Genomic DNA, 20246 nt, shown 5'->3' with positions numbered 1-20246 from the left:
ACAGAAGTGTTTACTGCAGTGTTGTTATTTCTAGTGGCAGAAAATTGAGGAAAACTTGAATATTCACAAATGTAATAATTTTGAGTAAAACTGAAGTATATCTGTGTTATGGAGTATTACTGGCCCTGGCTGGTTGGCTTAGTGGTAGAGTGTTGGCCTGGTGTGTGGAAGTCCCAGGTTTGATTCCTCATCAGGGCACACAGGAGAAGCGACTATCTGCTTCTTCACCCCTCCCTCTCTATATTTCTCTTTCTCTCTCTCACTCTTCCCCTCCCACAGCCATGGCTAGAATGGTTCAAATAAAGTTGGCCCCAGGCATTGAGGATGGCTCCATGGCCTCCCCTAAGGCACTAAAATAGCTTGGTTACCAAGCAATGAAGCAGTGGCCCAGATGGGCAGAGCATTGCCGTGGTAGGGGGCTTGTTGGGTGGAGCCCGGTAGGGGTGCATGCGGGAGTTTGTCTCTGCCTCCCCACCGCTCACTTAATAAAAAAAAAGGAGAATATTATTTAGCTGCTAAGGACTTGTCGCTGTTAACGTGAATGTTTCATTGACTAGGAAAGCAACTGGTAAAGTAATGTGTCTGGGTTGACCCACTCTTATAAACTATGTAATAAAACCATATGTAAGATATATATGCATGTATGACTATGGACATGAATATGAAGAAAGATATGGAAGAATCAATCAAACAACAGCTTGTCACTATATAGGAAGCTGGGACGGAGAAGAGATCTTGATTTTCTTTTACTTTATAATAAATATATGATACTTTTATAATTAATAAAAATTAATAATAGATCAAATAAGAATTTTACCAAAGTAACACATTTTCTAGGAAACATAGTATTTAATCAGCGAGAACTTGGAAGTTTTAAGTGGTAAAAAAATAAATATAATTTTCTATAAATCACAACATTTGTGTTTATTCTCAACGGTCAGGATTTGCAATGTGCTATTTCTATATTTTAATGAAATGTGTATACTCTTAGTTCTGTCACTATACTTCTGAAGTATTTTTGCTTTTAACAGGACTGTCTTCATCAGTGGAATACAATGCAATGGAGTTGGAACAAGAACTTGACAATGTCAAGACTCTTAAAACAAAATTAGGTATTGTACATTTTTTCCCGACTTGTGTATTGCTTTTGGTTTCTTATTAAAGACTTTCCTGTAGTCTGAAATATTTAAAAAAAAAATCTTTAGTTTATAAGTTTTCTGTCTCTCCAAAGCCATTGACAAAGACCGTGTTTCAGTATTGGGAGAGGATAAACATGTATTTACTCCCCCCTTTTTTTTGTATGTATACAAAATGAATTTTCAAAAATACTGATGTTTAAAGGTATCTCTCCATTGTCTTTTCTCTGGCATTATTCTTGATAGGTAATCATCTGTCATCCTTATCTTTTACTGTGTCTTTATCTTTTCAAATCTCTTTATCATTGATACCAAACAGTTGGATTGTGATGTGTCTTTGAGTAATTGTCATTGTGTTTCTTATTCTTTGGGTTCATTGATTTATTTTCTTTTTGACTTGAGAATTTATAGTTTTCATCTAATGTGGGAAATTTTTGCTATTACTTTTCCAAATATTTTTTCTTCTTCCATGTGTGCCTCCCTTTATGAGGATTTGATTTCATGGATAATTGTAGAGATGTGGGTGATGTTTTCTTTTTTTTGAGAGGATTTACTTTTGCTTCTGGTAGGCAGAGTAGGGACAGGTCCATTTAATCAATCTGGGCTTGAAATCATTTGAGACTGAGGTTTGGTCTTGACCAGGGCTGGTCTGTTTCCAGTTTGGCACTGCTCCTGGAGTACAGCTCATCCTTGGTCCTGAAAGCCTGGATCTTCTTTTGTTGGCTCTCATGCCATCTTCTTCCTCAACGTTGAACTCTAGTTTTTATCTCTCAAGAAACATAAGCTGATGGAGCTTTGCTTGGCTTCTCTGCCTCTGAGCTTCACCTTTCTGTGTTCTCCTCAACCTGTAGCCACTGAAGCCTTGAAGGGGATAGTGGCTACCTGTCAGACTCTTATTTCTCTTTCTTCTTCTCTGTCATCGTAACTGCCTCAGTAAGCCCAAACTTCAATTTTTTTCTCTGGCTCTGCTGAGTTTGCTGAAAGCTCTGCTTTAGCAAAGTGTGTCTTCTTTCACTTTCTGATTTCTCCTTACTTCTCAACCTTGTGGGTCCATGCAGTGACATACTGGAAAATGTCCTTTGGGGGAAGGAATGCATATTAATTTCAGTTCATTTCACAGAATACTGGCCCTCAATTTTTAAATTTTTTTATTGAGAGGTGGGGAGGCAGAGACAGACTCCCACATGTGCCCTGATCAGGATCTACTAGGCAAGCCCCCTACCAGGCGATGCTCTGCCTATCTGGTCCATTCCATTGCTTGGCAACTGAGCTATTTTAGTGCCTGAGGTGAGGCCATGGAGCCATCCTTAGCACATGGGGCCAACTTTGCTTGAACCATTTGAGCCACAGCTGCGGGAGGGGAAGAGAGAGAGAGATTGATAGAGAAATAAGGGGGGGTAAGGGGAGGAGTGGAGAAGCAGATGGTTGCTTCTCCTGTGTGCCCTGCCTGGGCATTGAACTTGGGACTTCCACACGCCAGGTGGACACTCTACCACTGAGCAAACTGGCCAGGGCTTGTTCCCTCAATTTTGATTGTCATGGTAACTCTCTGATATCTTCCTACAGATTTTTAAAGAATTAGTTTGATCCCTCTTCTCTAGTTTATGGCATGACTATTGGTGTGATACAAGGTACACCCTTGTAGGTAGAGGTAGAAGTTTGCTCTTAGCCTTTAGAAAACAGGAGAGTTTATTTTTTGGGTTATGAGATTAGAGGGGATTTTTACTACTGTTACTTTATTCATTCAAATATATATCAATATATAAATCTATGTCAAATACAAATATTTCTTTATTTTCAGAGTAAGCTGTATATTTACAATTTATTTCATTAACAACTGAAATGTCTTTAAGGAGTTAAATTTAAGCATCACAGGATTGAGCTATTTAATGTAGCAAACTGATTTTAAAATGGATTTTTTTAATTTGTGGAGGAAAATGTAAAACAATTAAAAAAGTTATGTAAAAATAATATATGCTACTATATATGATAGTAAGGAATGAAGATGTGAATCTGGAGAGAATTTTTGACAATTACTGAAACTTTTTGTTGTGTTGTTTTTCCATCTAATAGAGAGGCGAAAAAAGGCGTCAGCTTGGGAAAGAAATTTGGTGTATCCTGCTGTTATGGTTCTCCTTCTCATTGAGACAGTAAGAATTGATTTGCCCAGTTATATAAGTCAACTTATTTTATTTTTACTTGACCATTTGAATATGGCAGTTCCCTATAAGTAAGTGGTTCCAGGTAAACTGGTTTTCTGTCAATAAGATTAAAGTACACATATGCCTTTATTTGTGAAAACTTGTCAGAGCAAAAATATAAGTTAATGGTAATTTTTAAAAAGTCCTCAAGCTTATCCATTTCTTCATGAAAGCAGGAAATTCATTCTTTAGTTTCACTGACATTCTGTGACAGGATGTGAATTTAGGAGAACATTTTAACCGGTTTTTAAAATCTGGAGTTTTGGATTTTCAGTTGGAGAAATCAGTTAATAAATGATTCTATATTTTTAGCTTTTGTCATGAGCTTTGAAATGATAATAATTTACGGACTTTGAGAATTTATTCTAGCATTTTTGTGGATAGTTTAATTACTTTAGGTTTATACGTAGTGTTTTGGTCCTGACAATTTTTTCTCTCTTCTGAGGCTAACGGTTGTTTGTTCATTTAGGTTTTATTATATGTGTATTGGCAAAATATATCTGTGACACTTAGAACTGATGACTTACTTTTTGTATTGTAGTCCATCTCAGTCCTCCTGGTGGCTTGTAATATACTTTGCCTGTTGGTTGATGAAACAGCAATGCCAAAGGGAACAAGGGTAAAGTAAAATCTTCTCACATGTCTTTCTTTTGAAAAATATTCTGCATATATGCCCTGAGTATCTCAGATGAGCCAATTGAAACAGTCACCTTTCTGCATTCGTACACTTTAAGTTGTATGAATTTCTTTATATAAGAAACCTTCATAAACAGTATTTATAAACTATGATTTTTGTTTTATTACTTTGGGTTGTCTGGGCCTTTTATCAACACTCAGAGTTTTGGAACTGGCTGGGTAGCTCAGTTGGTTAGACTAGTGTCCTCTGGATATGCCAAGGTTGTAGGTTCAATCCCCGTTTAGGGAACATATAGGAATCAACCCATGAATGCATAAATAAGTGAAACAACACATCAGTGTGTCTCTCTCCCTCTCCCCCCCCCCTCTAAAATCAATAAGAAAAAGAGTTTCCTTTTATACTTCATATCAGAGTTTATGTTTGTTTTACTGAAATTTGTTGTTTGTGATTCTTCAAGAAAATGTATACTCTTTGCAGTAGTGACATATGAAGAGTTTATTAGATGGGTTCATTTGGTTTGCAAAAGATCTGAATGTTTCATTGAAGAATGTCCTGCTTCAAAAGAATGGCGTGTTTTATAATTCTGAGTCAGAATGTTCAGTTATTAGAGGCGAGTCAGCTACATCTTTTTTATGAATTAACTTATTTTTCTCTCTTGCTTAAAAATTGATGATTTTATGAAATTCTGCCAATTAGCTGATTGTATGTGTTTTCCATAAAGAAGGTAATTACCACTAATATTCATATTTGATATAGTTTTTTTAGGTATCTCTATACGCTTTTGGATACTTAAAGTAGCATTTAAATTTTGACATTTTATTTTATTTTTCTAAGATACCCACTTTCCCATTCCCCACAGAAATAACTTCAAAACTCTTTTAGACTTCTGATGTCTCTCTCTGAACCCGGTGATACACCTGTTCTCGCATAGAGAGAAGCCGTTGTCTGTCTTAGTTCCTTCCCTTCCATCTGCAGTGAAGGTAGCCTGCGCTTTCCAGAGCTAAATCTTTCAGCTATATTCTCAATTTAGGTCCCTCTCACACCTTTTTAGTACCTTGTGCCATCTGTTAACTGCCATTGTTTCTTCACCAGTGTCTGTCCAGAACAGGCACTCACTAGTGTGAGCCCACAACAGGCTCCAGGTGCCGCAGTCCATTAACAAACAACAGCAGCAATGGCTGCCTTGCCTGCAGCCTGGTCTTTGGCTTTTGTTTAGAGAAGGAAGTCACTTTTTTTTCTTTTTTTTTTTTTGTATTTTTCCGAAGCTGGAAACGGGGAGAGACAGTCAGACAGACTCCCGCATGCGCCCGACCGGGATCCACCCGGCACGCCCACCAGGGGGCGACGCTCTGTCCACCAGGGGGCGATGCTCTGCCCCTCCGGGGCATAGCTCTGTTGCGATCAGAGCCACTCGAGCGCCTGGGGCAGAGGCCAAGGAGCCATCCCCAGCGCCCCGGCCATCTTTGCTCCATTGGAGCCTCGCTGCGGGAGGGGAAGAGAGAGACAGAGGGGAAGAGAGAGACAGAGGGGAAGAGAGAGACAGAGAGGAAGAGAGAGACAGAGAGGAAGGAGAGGGGGAGGGGTGGAGAAGCAGATGGGCGCTTCTCCTGTGTGCCCTGGCTGGGAATCGAACCCAGGACCCCTTGCACGCCAGGCCGACGCTCTACCACTGAGCCAACCGGCCAGGGCCTAGGAAGTCACTTTTAACCTGTTCTTATATACTGTATGCTAGGTAAGTCCTGAGTCTCAGATACACTTTTGTGCGGTCCCTTGAGTGCATAGTAGAGAAGGACTCACACCTGGTAGACTCCTTGCGTGATTGTGTAAATAAAACCAGTCACCTGAACCCTGCCTGTACAACTTCTCTTGAGACAGGGAATATCTTCAGATGTTTTCTGTTCCAGTTGTTGGGGAGGAAAAGCTTTTTTCTTCTACCCTTGTGAGTTATTTTGGCTGGTCTCAGAATTAAATCGAGGTGAGCTAGAAAAAGAGGAGAAAATAAAATTTAATTACATATGTGTGTAAGAAGGCAGCATAGAAATGAGACCTCAAGAAATGATCAAAGCAGGCAGTCTATGTACCATATTTAGTTAGACAAAGAAACAATTTGTGAAGAGGAACAAAACAAAGGGTTTGTGTTTGGGTTAACAACTTAAGAAGTAACAAAGTTTGTTTGCACAGCGACCTCAGTTCTGATTTCCTTCTCTGGAGATAAGAATGCCATTCCCTCGTGGCCTGGGGAGCTTTGTGTTGTGTGTTGAAACAGGAGGGTCAGAGTGTTCTTGACTGTCTTATTTCTCTAGTAACTAATTTGAAATTATTCACATTTGGGGGTGATCGCTCTGAACCCTGACCATAGTCAGTATGCTTCTGTTGGCATTATTCATTCTTTCTTCAAAAGATTAACGAAAAATTGATAAAGTCTTTGCTCTTATCTTAAAATATTACATTGTTTATTTTTTTCTTGGTGTGACTATTCTAAATTATCCTGGTATTTCTGTTAGATAATAGAAGCTGATAGTAAAATAGTCATTCATATACATATAATTCCTTTAATTAGTAAGCTGTAAAAATATTGTTCCTACTTCAATAAGAAATAATTTATTGTCTGTCTCATCTTATTGGCAAATACTACTTTCCTGTTTTGTTTTGTTTTTTTAAGTCCTAGATAAAGATAGGTTTTGAGACTAGGTATAATGTTTAGGAAAAAAACTTATAGCATGTAATTAAAAAAATCTGGGTTCATTAAGTTATGTCGTCTAAAACTGAATTTCCAAGAAAGATTTTGGGAAAAGAAACTTCCAAGGGTGGAAACAAGATAGGACATTCACTTTTTTTTTCCTGCTCAGCTGACTTTTGACATACTTTAATTGTGTAAATTTTATATATTTTATTCCTGTTGTGCTATTATATTTTTAAAAGAGTCCTTTCAAGAATATTCAAGATTTCACAGTAAGCGTAATCCAATTATTTTGATAAGTAACTTAAATTTGAGATAAATCAGAAATGTTTTCAGCTTATTAAAATTGTTAACATGTGGTTTATGATGAATTTCGTCTAATGTCATGTTTTATTGTCCTTTAAAGTCTAGATGTTATTACAGGATATTAAACATTCCTAATTTCAACTGTCCTATATTTGTGAAACAACATATTTTAGGGAAACCAAATATAATAGTGTCATTGAATTCTGAAAAGTATTTTTCCCCCCAGGGGCCCGGGATAGGAAATGCCTCTCTCTCTGCTTTTGGTTTTGTGGGAGCTGCCCTTGAAATCATTTTGATTTTGTATCCTTTCTTTAACTGTATGTTCTGTCTGTTAACAAGTTTTAATTTACTAAGACACTTGCCTCACAGAAAAAACAAGTCTTTCTTCCCCCAGCACTCCAAGTGGCTTTTGGTTTTGTTTTGAGTTTCCTTTGAGCCTAAAGACTTTTGGAGACTAGTGAGAACTTAATGCAACTTGCATTCTTTGGAGGTTTTTCCTTGATTCTCACAGCTATCTTATGGTGTCCTCTGTCGTCGGTTTCTATAGCCTCCGATTTTTTGGAGACTTTATTCCCAAGAAGGATGACACAACCATGACAAAGGTAAGGTGAAGTCTAAGGCAACTGTACCTCCCTTTTGCCTTCCAAGCCAAACTATTTTATTTAGTGACCGCCCTGAATGGTTCATTTGCAGTGATAGGTATTTGTTTGTAAATTGCGTAAACACAAACTGGAAGATTTTCAAAATGCTGACCGAGTGGGAAAAGGATGTGCTCTGTTTAATTTGGATGGCATCCATTCACTTGTAAATGCATAGGACGCAGAGCTTGTTAGCTGGCTATAGAAGGCCCCTGAAAGGACTCTTTTTTCCTCTAAAGAAAACGTACTGCTAATGAGTTACTTGGGTTGTGCTGACTGTACTTCAGGGAGCTTGTTTGAAATCTGAAGAACCTAGTCGCTACAAGTAGTAGAGACAAAGTATTTCAAATTTGAATAATTAAAGCAAGACGGAAGAGTTCTATTCAGAAACGTTTTGTCGTCTGAGGCTGATTTGACTTTCTACAATATGTCCTTGGCTTCGGAATAACACAGGCTGTTGTGTAGTGACTGCAGCTTTGTAAAATGTTCCCACAGGCTGACAGTGAAGAATAGCTAAGGAGAGCTGTTGTTTCTTTTATTATATATTCCATATTGTCATTCTATTTTAAGGGAGAACTTATGTCTATCTAAATTACTAGGAGTTCTTGAGATACTTAGCATCTATTTTAAGTGATCACAAATATTATTTTCAGTACTTATTTATTATGAAAGAAAAAGCATAGGTTACATTGAAAATGAATTACTAGGAGGTACGTGTTTTAGATTTCTAGCTTTTTGGTATTAAAATCTTATAATAGTTAAACATTTTAGAAGCAGATCTTATATATACCTTGAACAGCAATTGGCTTTAAAAATGGAGTCAGAAGCATTAAATATATTATTTTTAATTTTTACTTGACACTTGAGCCCTTCTGAAATTGGTGACCACATTCAGTAATGTAAAATGCATTGTCTGAGGTGTAATGTAACCTAAGTGACCTATAACTGTATTTGTGCCAGGCATGGTAGATATTTTCTAGAACTTACAGATAGAACTTTAAGTGTCTGTAGACAGTTTCTTCTCGTTTTAAAAATCTATAGTGAACAGTATGATTGAGGAGGTAACTGGAATGTACCATTATTATCATCCTACCGCATAACTGCCCGGTGTTCTGACTTCCCGTAACAGATCATTGGGAATTGCGTGTCGATCTTGGTCTTGAGTTCCGCGCTGCCTGTGATGTCAAGAACACTGGGTGAGTTTAAGTGAGACATTCTCACCCCAAGTTCATCTCTTCTCTGAACTTCTTCCTTAACTTCCAGCTTCTACGAGGTTCCCCCTGGGAACATTATTTCCTCCCACGTTATTTTATGCCTTTACTTCTGAGCTTCATTATATATAGGGCTGCACCAGAGGTACTTTTATCAAATAAAGACCACTTGTTCTTTTCAATATTTAAAAATGTCTTCTCCAAGCAATGGACATTTTTGTTTACTGACTAGGTAAGCTTTTGAGTCTCTGGTGAGGAAACTGATTTTTTTTAAATGTTCATGTTTAGAAAATAGTAAACAAGTTTTTCTTATGTGAAATGTTTTTAAAACTTCTAATTTCATATGTAGTTTAAAAAACTGAAAACCTGTCAGACTGACTTTAAATGGCTTTGTGTCCATGAAATAGACTTGAAAGCAATCAGAGCTTGATGAGTAAGTACATGCTGGTTTAAAAGACACTTGTTCTTCAGGGTTTCACTTGCCTGTCGTTTATGACATTTTCTTAGTATTTTAATTTACAGAATGTTGCTCCTTTAAAGTAAAGCATTTCCAGTTTGTCATAGGAGTTGCTGGAGCTCTGCATTTGGCCGTCTTGTCTCCTGTGAGGCACCGGGTAGACTCTGTGCACTCAGTTCTTGGCTAAATATTACTGCAGACAAAAATGTGCAAGAGGCAGTTCTGCTTGGTTTTCTAGACTTAGAGTTTGACTAGAGAGTGTTCACAAATGATTAGGAAAAGAATTCATTCAACCTCAGTGACTTGCTCCTAACAAATGACTAGTAACTCCGAACTGCTTTTGGTTTAGTTCTTATGTTGCATCACTATTTATTCAGGACTCAGCTATCAGGGGTGTAGGCCATGCCAAGAAAGTACATGCTTTATCCTGATCTTTGTGATCTTACGAGGAATTTCATGTTTAACAAAAAGTGAGACCTCAGTGTAAGTGGAAAAGGGCCACTCTTCCACAGAGGAATACAAAGCTCGTTCATTTTTTTCCTTTGTGTTTGCTTTAAAGGACTTGTCATTGTTTTGACATCTGCTTATGGTATGCTAATCTTGAATATGCCAAAAATGTGCACTTCCATAACTTGATTTGTAGCTAGGTGTTGTCATAGGTATTATGACAGTGTGACAAATAATTTCTGTGATATTACAGCCACCCTACCGTTTTGTCATTTATGGAACTCACTGTGCTGTTATTTAAAATTGTTAATGGCATCATATCCTAATTTTATGGGGAAAAATGCATGCTGAGTATAGTTTTAACACAAAACAAATTAATGGCAAACTTTGCTTTTTGAAGAATACCACATTAGATTCCTCAGTGGTTTGCCATAGAGATAAAGAAAAAGAAAAGAAAAATGGAACAATTACAACGCGGTTCACAAATGCCTGCACCCAGCTGTCCAAACAGGATTAACTGGGAGTGTGAGGGTACAGTGAGTCACGTGCTCTCCGCACAGCCACCATGCACGCACTACCTGGGATGCCTGCGGCGCTGAATAGATGAAACGGAGCAAATACGCTCAACAGATTCATGGAGGCTCTTCACAGCATTAGAAAAGCATGTTTCTAGGCGAAAAGGAAAAAGCTTTATCTTCGTATTATGGGAAATGCAAACTTGAGAGGTACTTGGTCATTCATCTGTTAACTCTTTGGAAGGGAGTCTTTGATTTTTAAGAAGATAAACTATAGGGAATTGTCACGAATATCACTGCAGTATAACAGGACTTTGATTTACTAGCCGAAGAGCTTATCAGGCTAGAATAGAGGACGCAGAACACCCGAATTCCAGGAGGCAGCATTTCTCGCGCCTCCCACAAGGAGAGCCTGACCCTGGGGGTGAGTCCAGCCAGCAGCCACCTTACAGTTACGTAAGAGAGGAAGTAACAAGGAACACCATCGTCTCCCTGTCTGTCCACCTGCCGCTTTTCACTCGCTTTCACACTGTCGTGACGATTATAATTTTAATTATAAATTGAAAATATATTGAATCCTGTGTAAAATATTAATTTGGTGTTCTGTGAGGGTTTTTTTTTCTTTAATTTGCCAACTGCTAATGTTGCTACCTGGTTGGCATAAGCTGTAGCTTTAGACTTAAGTATATGGTAGGATATGACACATTTATTAAAGAATTCTTATGGAATAGCTTCTTATATTTAAATATGTAAATTTTTGCATTAACTGAAAAATTAGTACTAATTGTACTAATTGAAAAATTACCACTACGTAGATTTTATAAGCATATCACTTGCCACAAAGGTTTGTGAGAAAAATTTGGACCATGTATTCTTAGATACAATTAATATAGATGATAGTTTTGTTATTTATAGGAAACATAATAAATAAAGCTTCTTACAAATAAGTAATGCCATGCCAATGGGTGATTTCCAAAACACTGTTTGCTGCCTGTTCAGACTTCAGTCTGAAGAATCTAGCATCTGGGGGGATTTGATGTCTGTAGTTTTAGTAAACAATAGACTCTCCAGGTGATTAGAGGAGAGGGTTGACAGGTGAAATTAGAACAGGATCCGCCTCATAAAGGATCTGTGGATGGCCAAACTTTTCTATAATAAAATATTTTACAGGTAGCAGTGAATTTTGTAAGAATAGATTTTGTCTGGTGGCTGACATGTTCTTTGTTATGCTTAGTCAAAAAATAATGGAGAGATTGCCATTTTTTTGTTCTGTATTTCAAATCTTCTTTAGCCAGAAGAAATTTCTCAGTTGTAACCAACAGACCTCGCAGTACTTTAACCAGTTTCTATTTTAACTTTTATTTCATAGTTGCTTTTTTCATTCTGAAGTGTTTTTCTGTGACTTGTTAGTTATACAGGGCCCAAATGCAGGTTAAAAAAATGTGCGTGTGAGATGAACAGAAAAACACCCTTTAAATCAGCTTGAATTTGTGTTATATCGCATATTTCTCATCTGGGTCCCTTACAGTCCACGGTCTTGCAGGAGATAAAGTGGATTAATTTTGTTTGTTCTTTGATGAAGGGATCCTGTTTAATTTCCATCCTTTTTGGAGAGGTTTTCACTTGGGTTTTGCACGAATACTGCTCACTTCGACCCTGGGCTTTCCTTCTCGGGATCTCAGTGTGAAGCAGAGTAAATGATGCTTGGAAATGATAAATGTGAAATAAAAGTGTAAATCATAATATACACCCCTAGTTATGACTTTGATGTAGAAATATGTATTTTCAAACCTCATATTGAAAATTTCTCAGCAAAAAAAATTTGTGTATGACTTACTTATGTTCAGTTATTTTGCAGAAAGTAATAAATGAGTGATGCTAATGAACTTCTGATGCTTGCTAATGTTCTCATGTCTAAACAATAAATTTGTATATCTAGTTAGGGTTTTTAATAAAGAGGATGTGTTCTAAATCAAGGCCTAAGCATTGAGAGAGTAACCAGTGCTCACCCCTGCACGCCTTCATTCCCAGTGCCTACTTGTGCCCTGATGCTGGCCTTGCTTCCAGGCTCATGGTTTTGCAGGAGAAAATGTCACGGCCACACACGATCTAAATAACTTAGCCATTGGTTGACACACATTTACATACTTGAACTTCTAGTTTGTTATGAAATATTTTTCATATAGAAATAATTCCAGTTAGGATAATTTAGCTGAAAGGAGCCTTAAGATAAAGTTTTAAAATGCCATCAGTTAATAACAGCTGGGTAGAAAAGATGAAGGGATTAAGCAAAACAAAACAAAAACCCCCCCATGGACAACAGTATGGTGATTAACAGAGTGAAAGGGAGTGCGGCGAAGGTAGAAGAGGGTAGAAAGGGGATAAATGGAGATGGAAGGAGATTTGACTTGGGGTGGTGAACATAATACAATATATAGCTAATATATTATAGAATTGTATCCCTGAAACCAAGCCAGTGACCCCTTTACTAGGCCAGTGACCTTGGGCTCATTCAGTAACCTTGGGCTTCAAGCCAGTGACCACGGGATTGCTAGGAGCAGTGGTTTTTCAAGGTTTCTTGCTCTCCATTCTTACAGAAGATTTTCAGAATTGAAGAGCTGTGCGTATAGTCCAAAGTCATGTTTTAGTCAGTATAAGTTAGATTTTTAAAAATATTAAACTGGAAACAACAATGTCTTAGTGTACTGTTTTGTCTAGTGCCTCAGTGCACTGTAGTGAGTGATATCTCTCGGATTTCTGTCTGTGAGGGCCACCTGAGATACCCTGGGGACTGAAATGTCTGGTGAGAGGCACTACTCTTTGCTGGGTGTTTCATCTTGGGCCGTGACTGTGATTCTCAGTATACCACGTTGAGGCCACTGAGAAGCTGTGGTGAGATGACTTTCCCCTTGTTCATACTTACACTCCATTCTCACTGTGGACTGTGGCCTGCCCCGACTTCACTCATGCGTGTGGTGGTGCAGTCCCAGTACAGGGGCGGCATTTGGGTTGGTGGCTGATTACCGTTAGTCATACCGGTAGTTTTCAAAGTGGGGCTTGTGCCCCATGAATTCACAGTCATTCATTAGGCTGCATTTACCTTAATTGTTATAATTCTTATTTAAAGTCTTTGTTTTAATTTATGTATATAATTTATGTCAGTGTCTATAGTCCATATATAGCTTATAAATAATTACATACACACATGTTAAGTATATGTGCTATCATTGTGTTTTTGCTAATGGTGGTGTACGATCAAACATTTTTGGACTAGGTAAGACTTCTGTGTAGCATCTGGTCAAGGACTTTTGTTCTGTGACCTTCTAGCTTTTTCCATAAATGAGTATCATGATATGCAGAGTTTTGTGTGTGCATATGTGTATTTTTCTGAAGAAAAGAGCCATGGTTCCCACCAGATTCTCAAAGGCATCTTTGGCTCTAGAGATCAAATGAACTGCTTACTTGGGATCTCTGGGCCGAAACCACTTGTTTGTTTGAAAGGACTAGATCTTATTTACATATAACTTCCTAGGTTAAATTAAGGGGTATTCTATTTGTAAAATAGAATATATAAGTAGATACATAACAAGTAAAGTTTTATTAAGGCTTCTGAGAAGCTGCAGCCACGGTTGTGGCCGTGTGTGAGCTGCGCCACACCTTCTGCTGCATCCGGGCCCCTCCTTTCTTTAGAAAAGTTTTGTTGTATGTGTTCATTAATCTTTCATCTCCTTAAAATATGAGGGTAGATCATTGTCTCGCAAATTCAAGAGTCTTTGGCTCCAGGTAGGTGTGACTACAGAAGGGTTACTTTTTGAAACCTCCTGTTTTGATGACACTGTTTAGATAGGAGGGGTTTTCTACTGTCTCTGTTAGCTGCTGTTGTAGAGTCTGCCCTGAAACAGGTGATAGTATTGCATTGTGTGTGTGTGTGGGGGGGGGGGATGAGAGTTCAGTTCAGAAGTTGGCTAATAAGTTGAAATTGAGTTCAAAGTTATTCTGGAAATCCTTAGGCCACCCATAAAAATAAATGTACATGGTTTTGTTTTATAGTCATTTATGATTAAAGTTTTATGTGACCCCATATAGCTTTTAATTTCTTCCTTGAAAAATGTTGACAGTATACCAACAGTCAGAAAAATCTTACCATTCACATGTTCTTTCCAGTAAGTATTGGGCCAGAGGACATACTCACCAAAGCGAATGACTGTTTAAATTTTTTTGTTAAAAAAACAACAAATGTGTAGGTGAATTAAAATAACTTAAATGCAATATGATACCACAACATTACATTACCAGGTTTGCCATTTTTATTCAACAAGATGATTTAGCTTAATAATTGTTTTTTTCTGAAAAGGACTCACCTTGTTTATTATTCATTTATGCAGTAAGTATTAAGTTTGTATATGCAAGGCATTGCTCTGGGCATTGGGATCACAGGAGCCAAAAAAGACAAAGTCCCTGGTCTCACAGAACTTACATTCTAGTAGGGAAAGAAGGCAATAAATAAACCAAAAAGGAAGAAAGAAAAACCATTTCAGGTCATGTGTGCAGTGAAGAAACAGAATTTGGATAGAGGACCACGGAGGGTCCAGCTGTTTACAGCAGGAGACAGGTGCCCCCTCAGAGGAGGTGACTTTGAACAGGGACCTGCAGGAAGAGGGGACATGCAGTGGAGGAGGATGGGGTTGTCAGGTGTCTTTTCTGTCACAACTCCGGCTTCCTGGGTCAGTGCCCCTCCCCCTGCACTCAAATAGCACCTCGGTTTCCTGCCAGGTGAGTGTGAACTTTGTGTGAGTAGCATGTGAGGAGGTTGGCAGGGCTGGTTCCATGAGGTTCAGTCGTCACTGGTAGAAATGGGAATATCCATGGAACTTGATCTGATTTGCACTTTATTTTGTGCCATCTATAAATGTATTGTATTTGGTTAAAGGCTGTTGTTTATTTATTTTTTTAACAGGAATCACTCGATTTGATCTACTGGGAGACTTTGGAAGGTTTAACTGGCTGGGAAATTTCTATATTGTGTTATCCTACAATTTGATTTTTGCTATCGTGACGACACTGTGTCTGGTCAGGAAGTTCACCTCTGCTGTACGGGAAGAACTTCTCAAGGCCCTAGGTAATCCTCAGGTGCTGGGTATTTTCTTCTGTTTCTACTAATTAATACTTTTGTGATTAGAGTTCATTTTCCGTTTTCACTGATTCGTTTTTCCAAATGAGTGAAACCTTTGCGGTCGTACTCCTGACTCTTGTGTGAAATCACCTTGTTAAGCCTCCCCCTCCCTTATCTGTAAAACGGTGATATCGTCTCAAGGTTTAGGACTATTGTGACTATTTAGCGGACATCATTCTTCTAAGGACCTGAGCAGAGTCCTGGCCTGTGGGAAGACTTCAGGAAGCATTAGCTCTCTATTATTACAACGGTGGTGGTTCTGTGAGATGGGAAGGGTAATGTATGAAAGGCTTATTTTTTGGTAATGGTATCTATTAACTGTGTTTTAGTTAAGGATATTTAAAAAATATTTTTTGACTGATTTGAGAGAGAGAGAGAAAAGCATCAATCATTGTTCCATCTAGTTGTACACTCATTGGTTGCTTCTCATATGTGCCCTGACTGGAGATCGAACCTACGACCTTGGCTGTTTGGGATGACAATCTAGCCACTGAGCCTCCTGGCTGGGCCTGTTAAGGCCTGGATTTTACAAGTATCAGGCTGACCCATAATTCTCTTCAGTAAGCTAAATAACAGTTGAGGATGATATATTTGTATCCTTGGCAATAACAGGAGAGAAGGCATTCTTTATCGTGACTTCCTGGAGTCACACGCATTGTGACAGTATTAAAAACCCTTTAGTTTGGCTAAGGTTTTCATGCTTACTTCAACATTAGTGCTAAACATGTTTCAGCCTTCACATTTTAGGAACCCTATAATACAAAGTATCACGCTACATCAACCCTCTGGGGCTGGGGCTGTGTACTTTTATAATAAGAGAAGGGAGAGGCAGTGATTTATTGTAGAAAACCCCGACATTAGCTCATGCACCTGAATTGACATCATTTGATTGCTTACACTCCATATTCCATTGTGGATTTTAGCTCTTGCAAAAGGCAACATAATTATATCAACTTCTGAGGTCCTGTTTTCAGATAACTTGAACCTCAGGAGCAGCAATAAAACTTTGCTCACCAAGGCTTTCCAACCCAGGTGACTGAAAGGATGACCTTTGGGAAGGAAAAAAGATTTCAGATTGTCTCCTCATGTGTGCTGGGATTTATAGTCACCCAGAGAGGGGGTAGCTGATGAAATATTGTCTCAGAGGGAAAAGGCACATCTCACTTCCACACCAGAAAGTAGGTGGATTTCCGTGCCTGACTCTTGTAACGTGGGCTGTTCCCAGCATTCAACGTTGCCTGAAGCCTGCTTGGTAACAGCAGCAAGACTCCTGAGCCATGCGGTCAGACTCGTTCCTCCTCGGCATGCGCTGAGCTGAGATGCAGGTGAACAGCGGGCATTCTGTGTTTGGTGTCCTTTGTCCGGGCTTCTGCACACAGTGGACACTCAGAGTTTAGCTATGGGGTGGTTGTGCCGTGACAGCTTCTGCAGAAGACAGACCCGGCAGTTTCTCAGAGTCCCAGCCTCTGCAGCCCCTGAGTATCAGAAGGAACTGATTGAAGTGGCCCCATAGGAGGAGATGCTGGGGCAGCCAGGGTATGGACGGCCTCTCTGGTTCCCTACACCCCCTCCCCACGTCCCACAGCTGGGCTGCTGTTGTCACTCAGTGGCCCGCCACCCCTGGGGGCAGCAGTGCTTTACGTTGGATTCATTTCTTTAACCCTGCACCCAGCACAGACAGGCTCAGCTTTATCTGTACTTTCACCAAGATGTGCAGGTAATAGAAAATTTAAAAGTTAGAGTGCTCTGTTGGTTTAAGTGACATCAAATTGCAAACTAGTCAGGTAGATAACCATGTGGGATTCTAGGGGGAAAAGCATCTTTGCAAAGTGCGTTTTTAAGGTTTCACAAAGGTCTAAACTTCACAGAAATTGTTTCCTCAAGATCCTTTCCGTAGTCGTGCTTCTTGTTCTTGACTGTTTCTCTGCTTTGTTTTATTAACACGCTTTTCCTTGAGTGGTGCAGACATGCTCCAGTGTCCTTGTGCCCGCTGTCCCCGTGAGGGTGCAGCGTTGTTCTGTGTGTAAGTGCCATGTGACATAGGAGGTTCCTGTCACTCATGGCAAGACTAAAATGTCTCTGATAGTAAAATAAGATCTGTGTTCAGCTGCTGTTTCGCCATTTCTTTTTCTTTCCATGCTTGGTATTTTGCATATGCTTGGTATTTTGATGTGTTTATGCATTTTCCTGTGTGTTCTTTGTAGAGTATGTATTTTGAAACAAATGGATCATGCTTGACTGGAGTTGAGCTCCCTGGGAAGCGCCCTCTGGGGGTGGAATAGGCTTGCAGGAGGATCAGTGCTGAGGGCTGGGCTGGGAGGGGACTGGGTGGAGGGAGCCCTATGCAAAGTGGGCAGGCCACAGGCACCTCAGCAGAAGCCCCAGCTGTCCCCATGGGATACTGTGCTATAGGACTGGCCCCAGGGCCGCCTGGATGGAGGAGATGACTCCAGCTATGGGGAGGGGAGTTTATACCCCACAGGGGGTTGGACCACAGTGACGCTTCCCATTCTGCCTCTCTGCAATACCTGTTTTCACCATTTTTCTATTTTTTCCGCAGGGCTTCATAAGCTGCACTTATCAAATACTTCCAGGGATTCAGAAACAACCAAGCCTTCTGCAAACGGGCATCAGAAAGTCCTGTGAGGCACTCGGCACCGCTCCACAGTGCAGAGACCCGAGACCCGAACTCACAACATTCCACCTGTCACTGGCGCTTTGCAGTGGCTCTCTGTCCACTTTTTAATCATATACGAAGAACTTGGCTGTCACGGGTCCCCTTTACTCTGTGATGAGCCCTGCGGTTTCCAGCCACACACCCACATGTGCTCACCATGTGAGACAGCCCATGAGAAACTTTGGGCTTTCTGAGGATTCGGTTAAACCCATGATCTGTTTTATGCAGAGCGACAAGGCCTGCAGGAAAGGCATTCTTGGTGCTGGGGTGTGAGGTCAAGGCCAACGCTGTGCAGAGCGTGGGGTGACCGAATCAGTGCAGTGGGGCATGGGAACTGCAGTGACCCCAGTGGTAGTTCTTGTATCGTTGAAGAAAACACAGCACGGCGCTGATTTATGTCACAGAAGGATGTTGATTGATAGGAGACTCTTAACCCCTGAGCCTCGGTAGTCCTGCGCTGTGATCTGTGCAGTGGGGATTGCACTCACCAGGGTCCCCAAGAGTCTGTGTGTAAGTCAGTATTACCTCTCGTGACCTGGTTGCCAGTGTGGAACACACTTGTAACTTAGTGCTGCCTTATTGGCTATCTGTACACTCAGTTTTTTAAGCCCCTTTTTTCAGAAGTCCCTTAATTCTTTGTGCTCCTGTGTCCATTATGATGCTATACATGTGGTGGTAGAAATCTCTTTGTCACACTCTTCAGGCTTCGGATACTTTTGCCAATTTAAACCTCAGACCCGTAGAAATGACCAGTTTGAACACCAAATGCACAGCATTGGTGTTCGTGATGTAAGAACAGTTTGACCCTGTGTCATGATCTGATAACCATTCAATTATGAAGCTATAAATAATTCTTGGGATGGTTCCGTGACTCTGAGTCCACTGAATAAAGTTGTCCTGAATTGTATCCAGGGGGATTGAGTTAGGAGAGTCGTGCATGCAGAATCCGAGGGCCATGGCACAGTCTGCTGCCATGTGGTCTCTATAAACACACGCGTGTCTTCACATGCACAATGTGTACGGACTGGGTCATCTGTGTAGACAAAAGTAAAAGAACTTTTTTCTCACATTATTGCACTTCAAGTTCTTTTGGGTGGTGAGAAATGTTGAAAACCAGGTTGTATATATTTGACAAAAAAATTGCCACCTAGAGCCAAAATAATCAGAAAAATAAATCTGGGTCCTGGTCAGGTGACTCAGTGGATCAAGTATTAGAAGCCCAGTGTGTCTGAGGTCGCAGTTCATCTCCGGTCAGGGAACATAGAAGCAACCAATGAGTGCCCAACTGAATGGAACTAAGGGGAACAAGTGGATGCTTCTGTCTCTGTCCCTTCCTTCCCTTCCAATCTGTGGGGGAAAAAAAAGTTAATCTGTATATTGGTGAGCTCTACTAACTATACCTGCCCTTTGTTTATACCTCTGAATTTCCTCCTGAGCCTCTTTTTAAAATGCAGCTTACTTCAAAGAAGAAAGGAACATTTTGTGATTGTAAACAACCCCTCGGCAAACACTACTAGTTCTCATATTGGTGACTTGGTCAGCATAAGATCTCCATCCTGAGAAAATCAACTGCTTTCTAACTTCATTGGGAGTTGCACCTACTTAAACATTAATTGCATGCTTTGATTTTTTTACTGAAGCTTGCCTGCAGACCAGGTCCGTGAAGAAGAAAAACTTGTATCAGTAACAATGTTCCTCTGAAGTTATACCCATTTCAGGGCTCATCCCATGGAGAAGTTCCTAGGCATGCGTTAGATGCCTGGAAGCTTATGAGTGAAATGGCACTCTTCAGTGACATCATGTCTTTTGTTCAGCAACTGTTTCCGGTGGAGGGCCCGGGCCCAGTCTTGTTCAGGAGACAGTGGCACCCTTCCTGCAGCATCTTCACAGGGAGGGCCTCCGTGGACAACCATACAGCCTGTTATATACTCGGCCTCCTGCGTGACTGCAGCCACATGATGCTGTGCAGTCAGTGGGCACCTCCTGGTCACACAGTCCCCAAGCGGAGTGTCCAGGGACTCGCTAAGTCGGCTGCAGGAACCTATAACAAGTGAGGCCAGATGAGGAAAGGCGCCTTTCCTGGCTTCCCCTGCCATCCAGGTGGCTGGTGCTAGAGCTGCCGCCTCATTTCTGCTGAGATGGGGTGGGAGGCAGTGTGTCCGTGACAT

At 40.2% G+C, this 20246-nt stretch overlaps 1 protein-coding gene across 3 annotated transcripts in view; it reads left to right on the top strand.

Moving 5' to 3' along the window:
- Positions 1–19147, top strand: part of LMBR1 (limb development membrane protein 1) — a 96007-nt gene extending 76860 nt beyond the window's left edge. For all 3 annotated transcript variants that reach the window (XM_066385605.1, XM_066385606.1, XM_066385607.1), the window contains 8 exons: positions 1032–1112; positions 3210–3286; positions 3879–3956; positions 7187–7260; positions 7472–7562; positions 8728–8794; positions 15186–15347; positions 17962–19147. In XM_066385605.1, coding sequence (XP_066241702.1) covers positions 1032–1112; positions 3210–3286; positions 3879–3956; positions 7187–7260; positions 7472–7562; positions 8728–8794; positions 15186–15347; positions 17962–18047 — 716 coding nt within the window. In that variant the 3' untranslated portion in view covers positions 18048–19147. The remainder of the gene's footprint in view (positions 1–1031; positions 1113–3209; positions 3287–3878; positions 3957–7186; positions 7261–7471; positions 7563–8727; positions 8795–15185; positions 15348–17961) is intronic.
- Positions 19148–20246: the final 1099 nt, after the last annotated feature.

The sequence above is a fragment of the Saccopteryx leptura genome, chromosome 5 (genome assembly GCF_036850995.1).
Source record: "Saccopteryx leptura isolate mSacLep1 chromosome 5, mSacLep1_pri_phased_curated, whole genome shotgun sequence".
NCBI classification, from domain to species: Eukaryota; Metazoa; Chordata; class Mammalia; order Chiroptera; family Emballonuridae; genus Saccopteryx; species Saccopteryx leptura.
The sequence above is the reverse complement of the archived record's forward strand: the minus strand, read 5'-3'. Positions and strand labels throughout refer to the sequence as shown.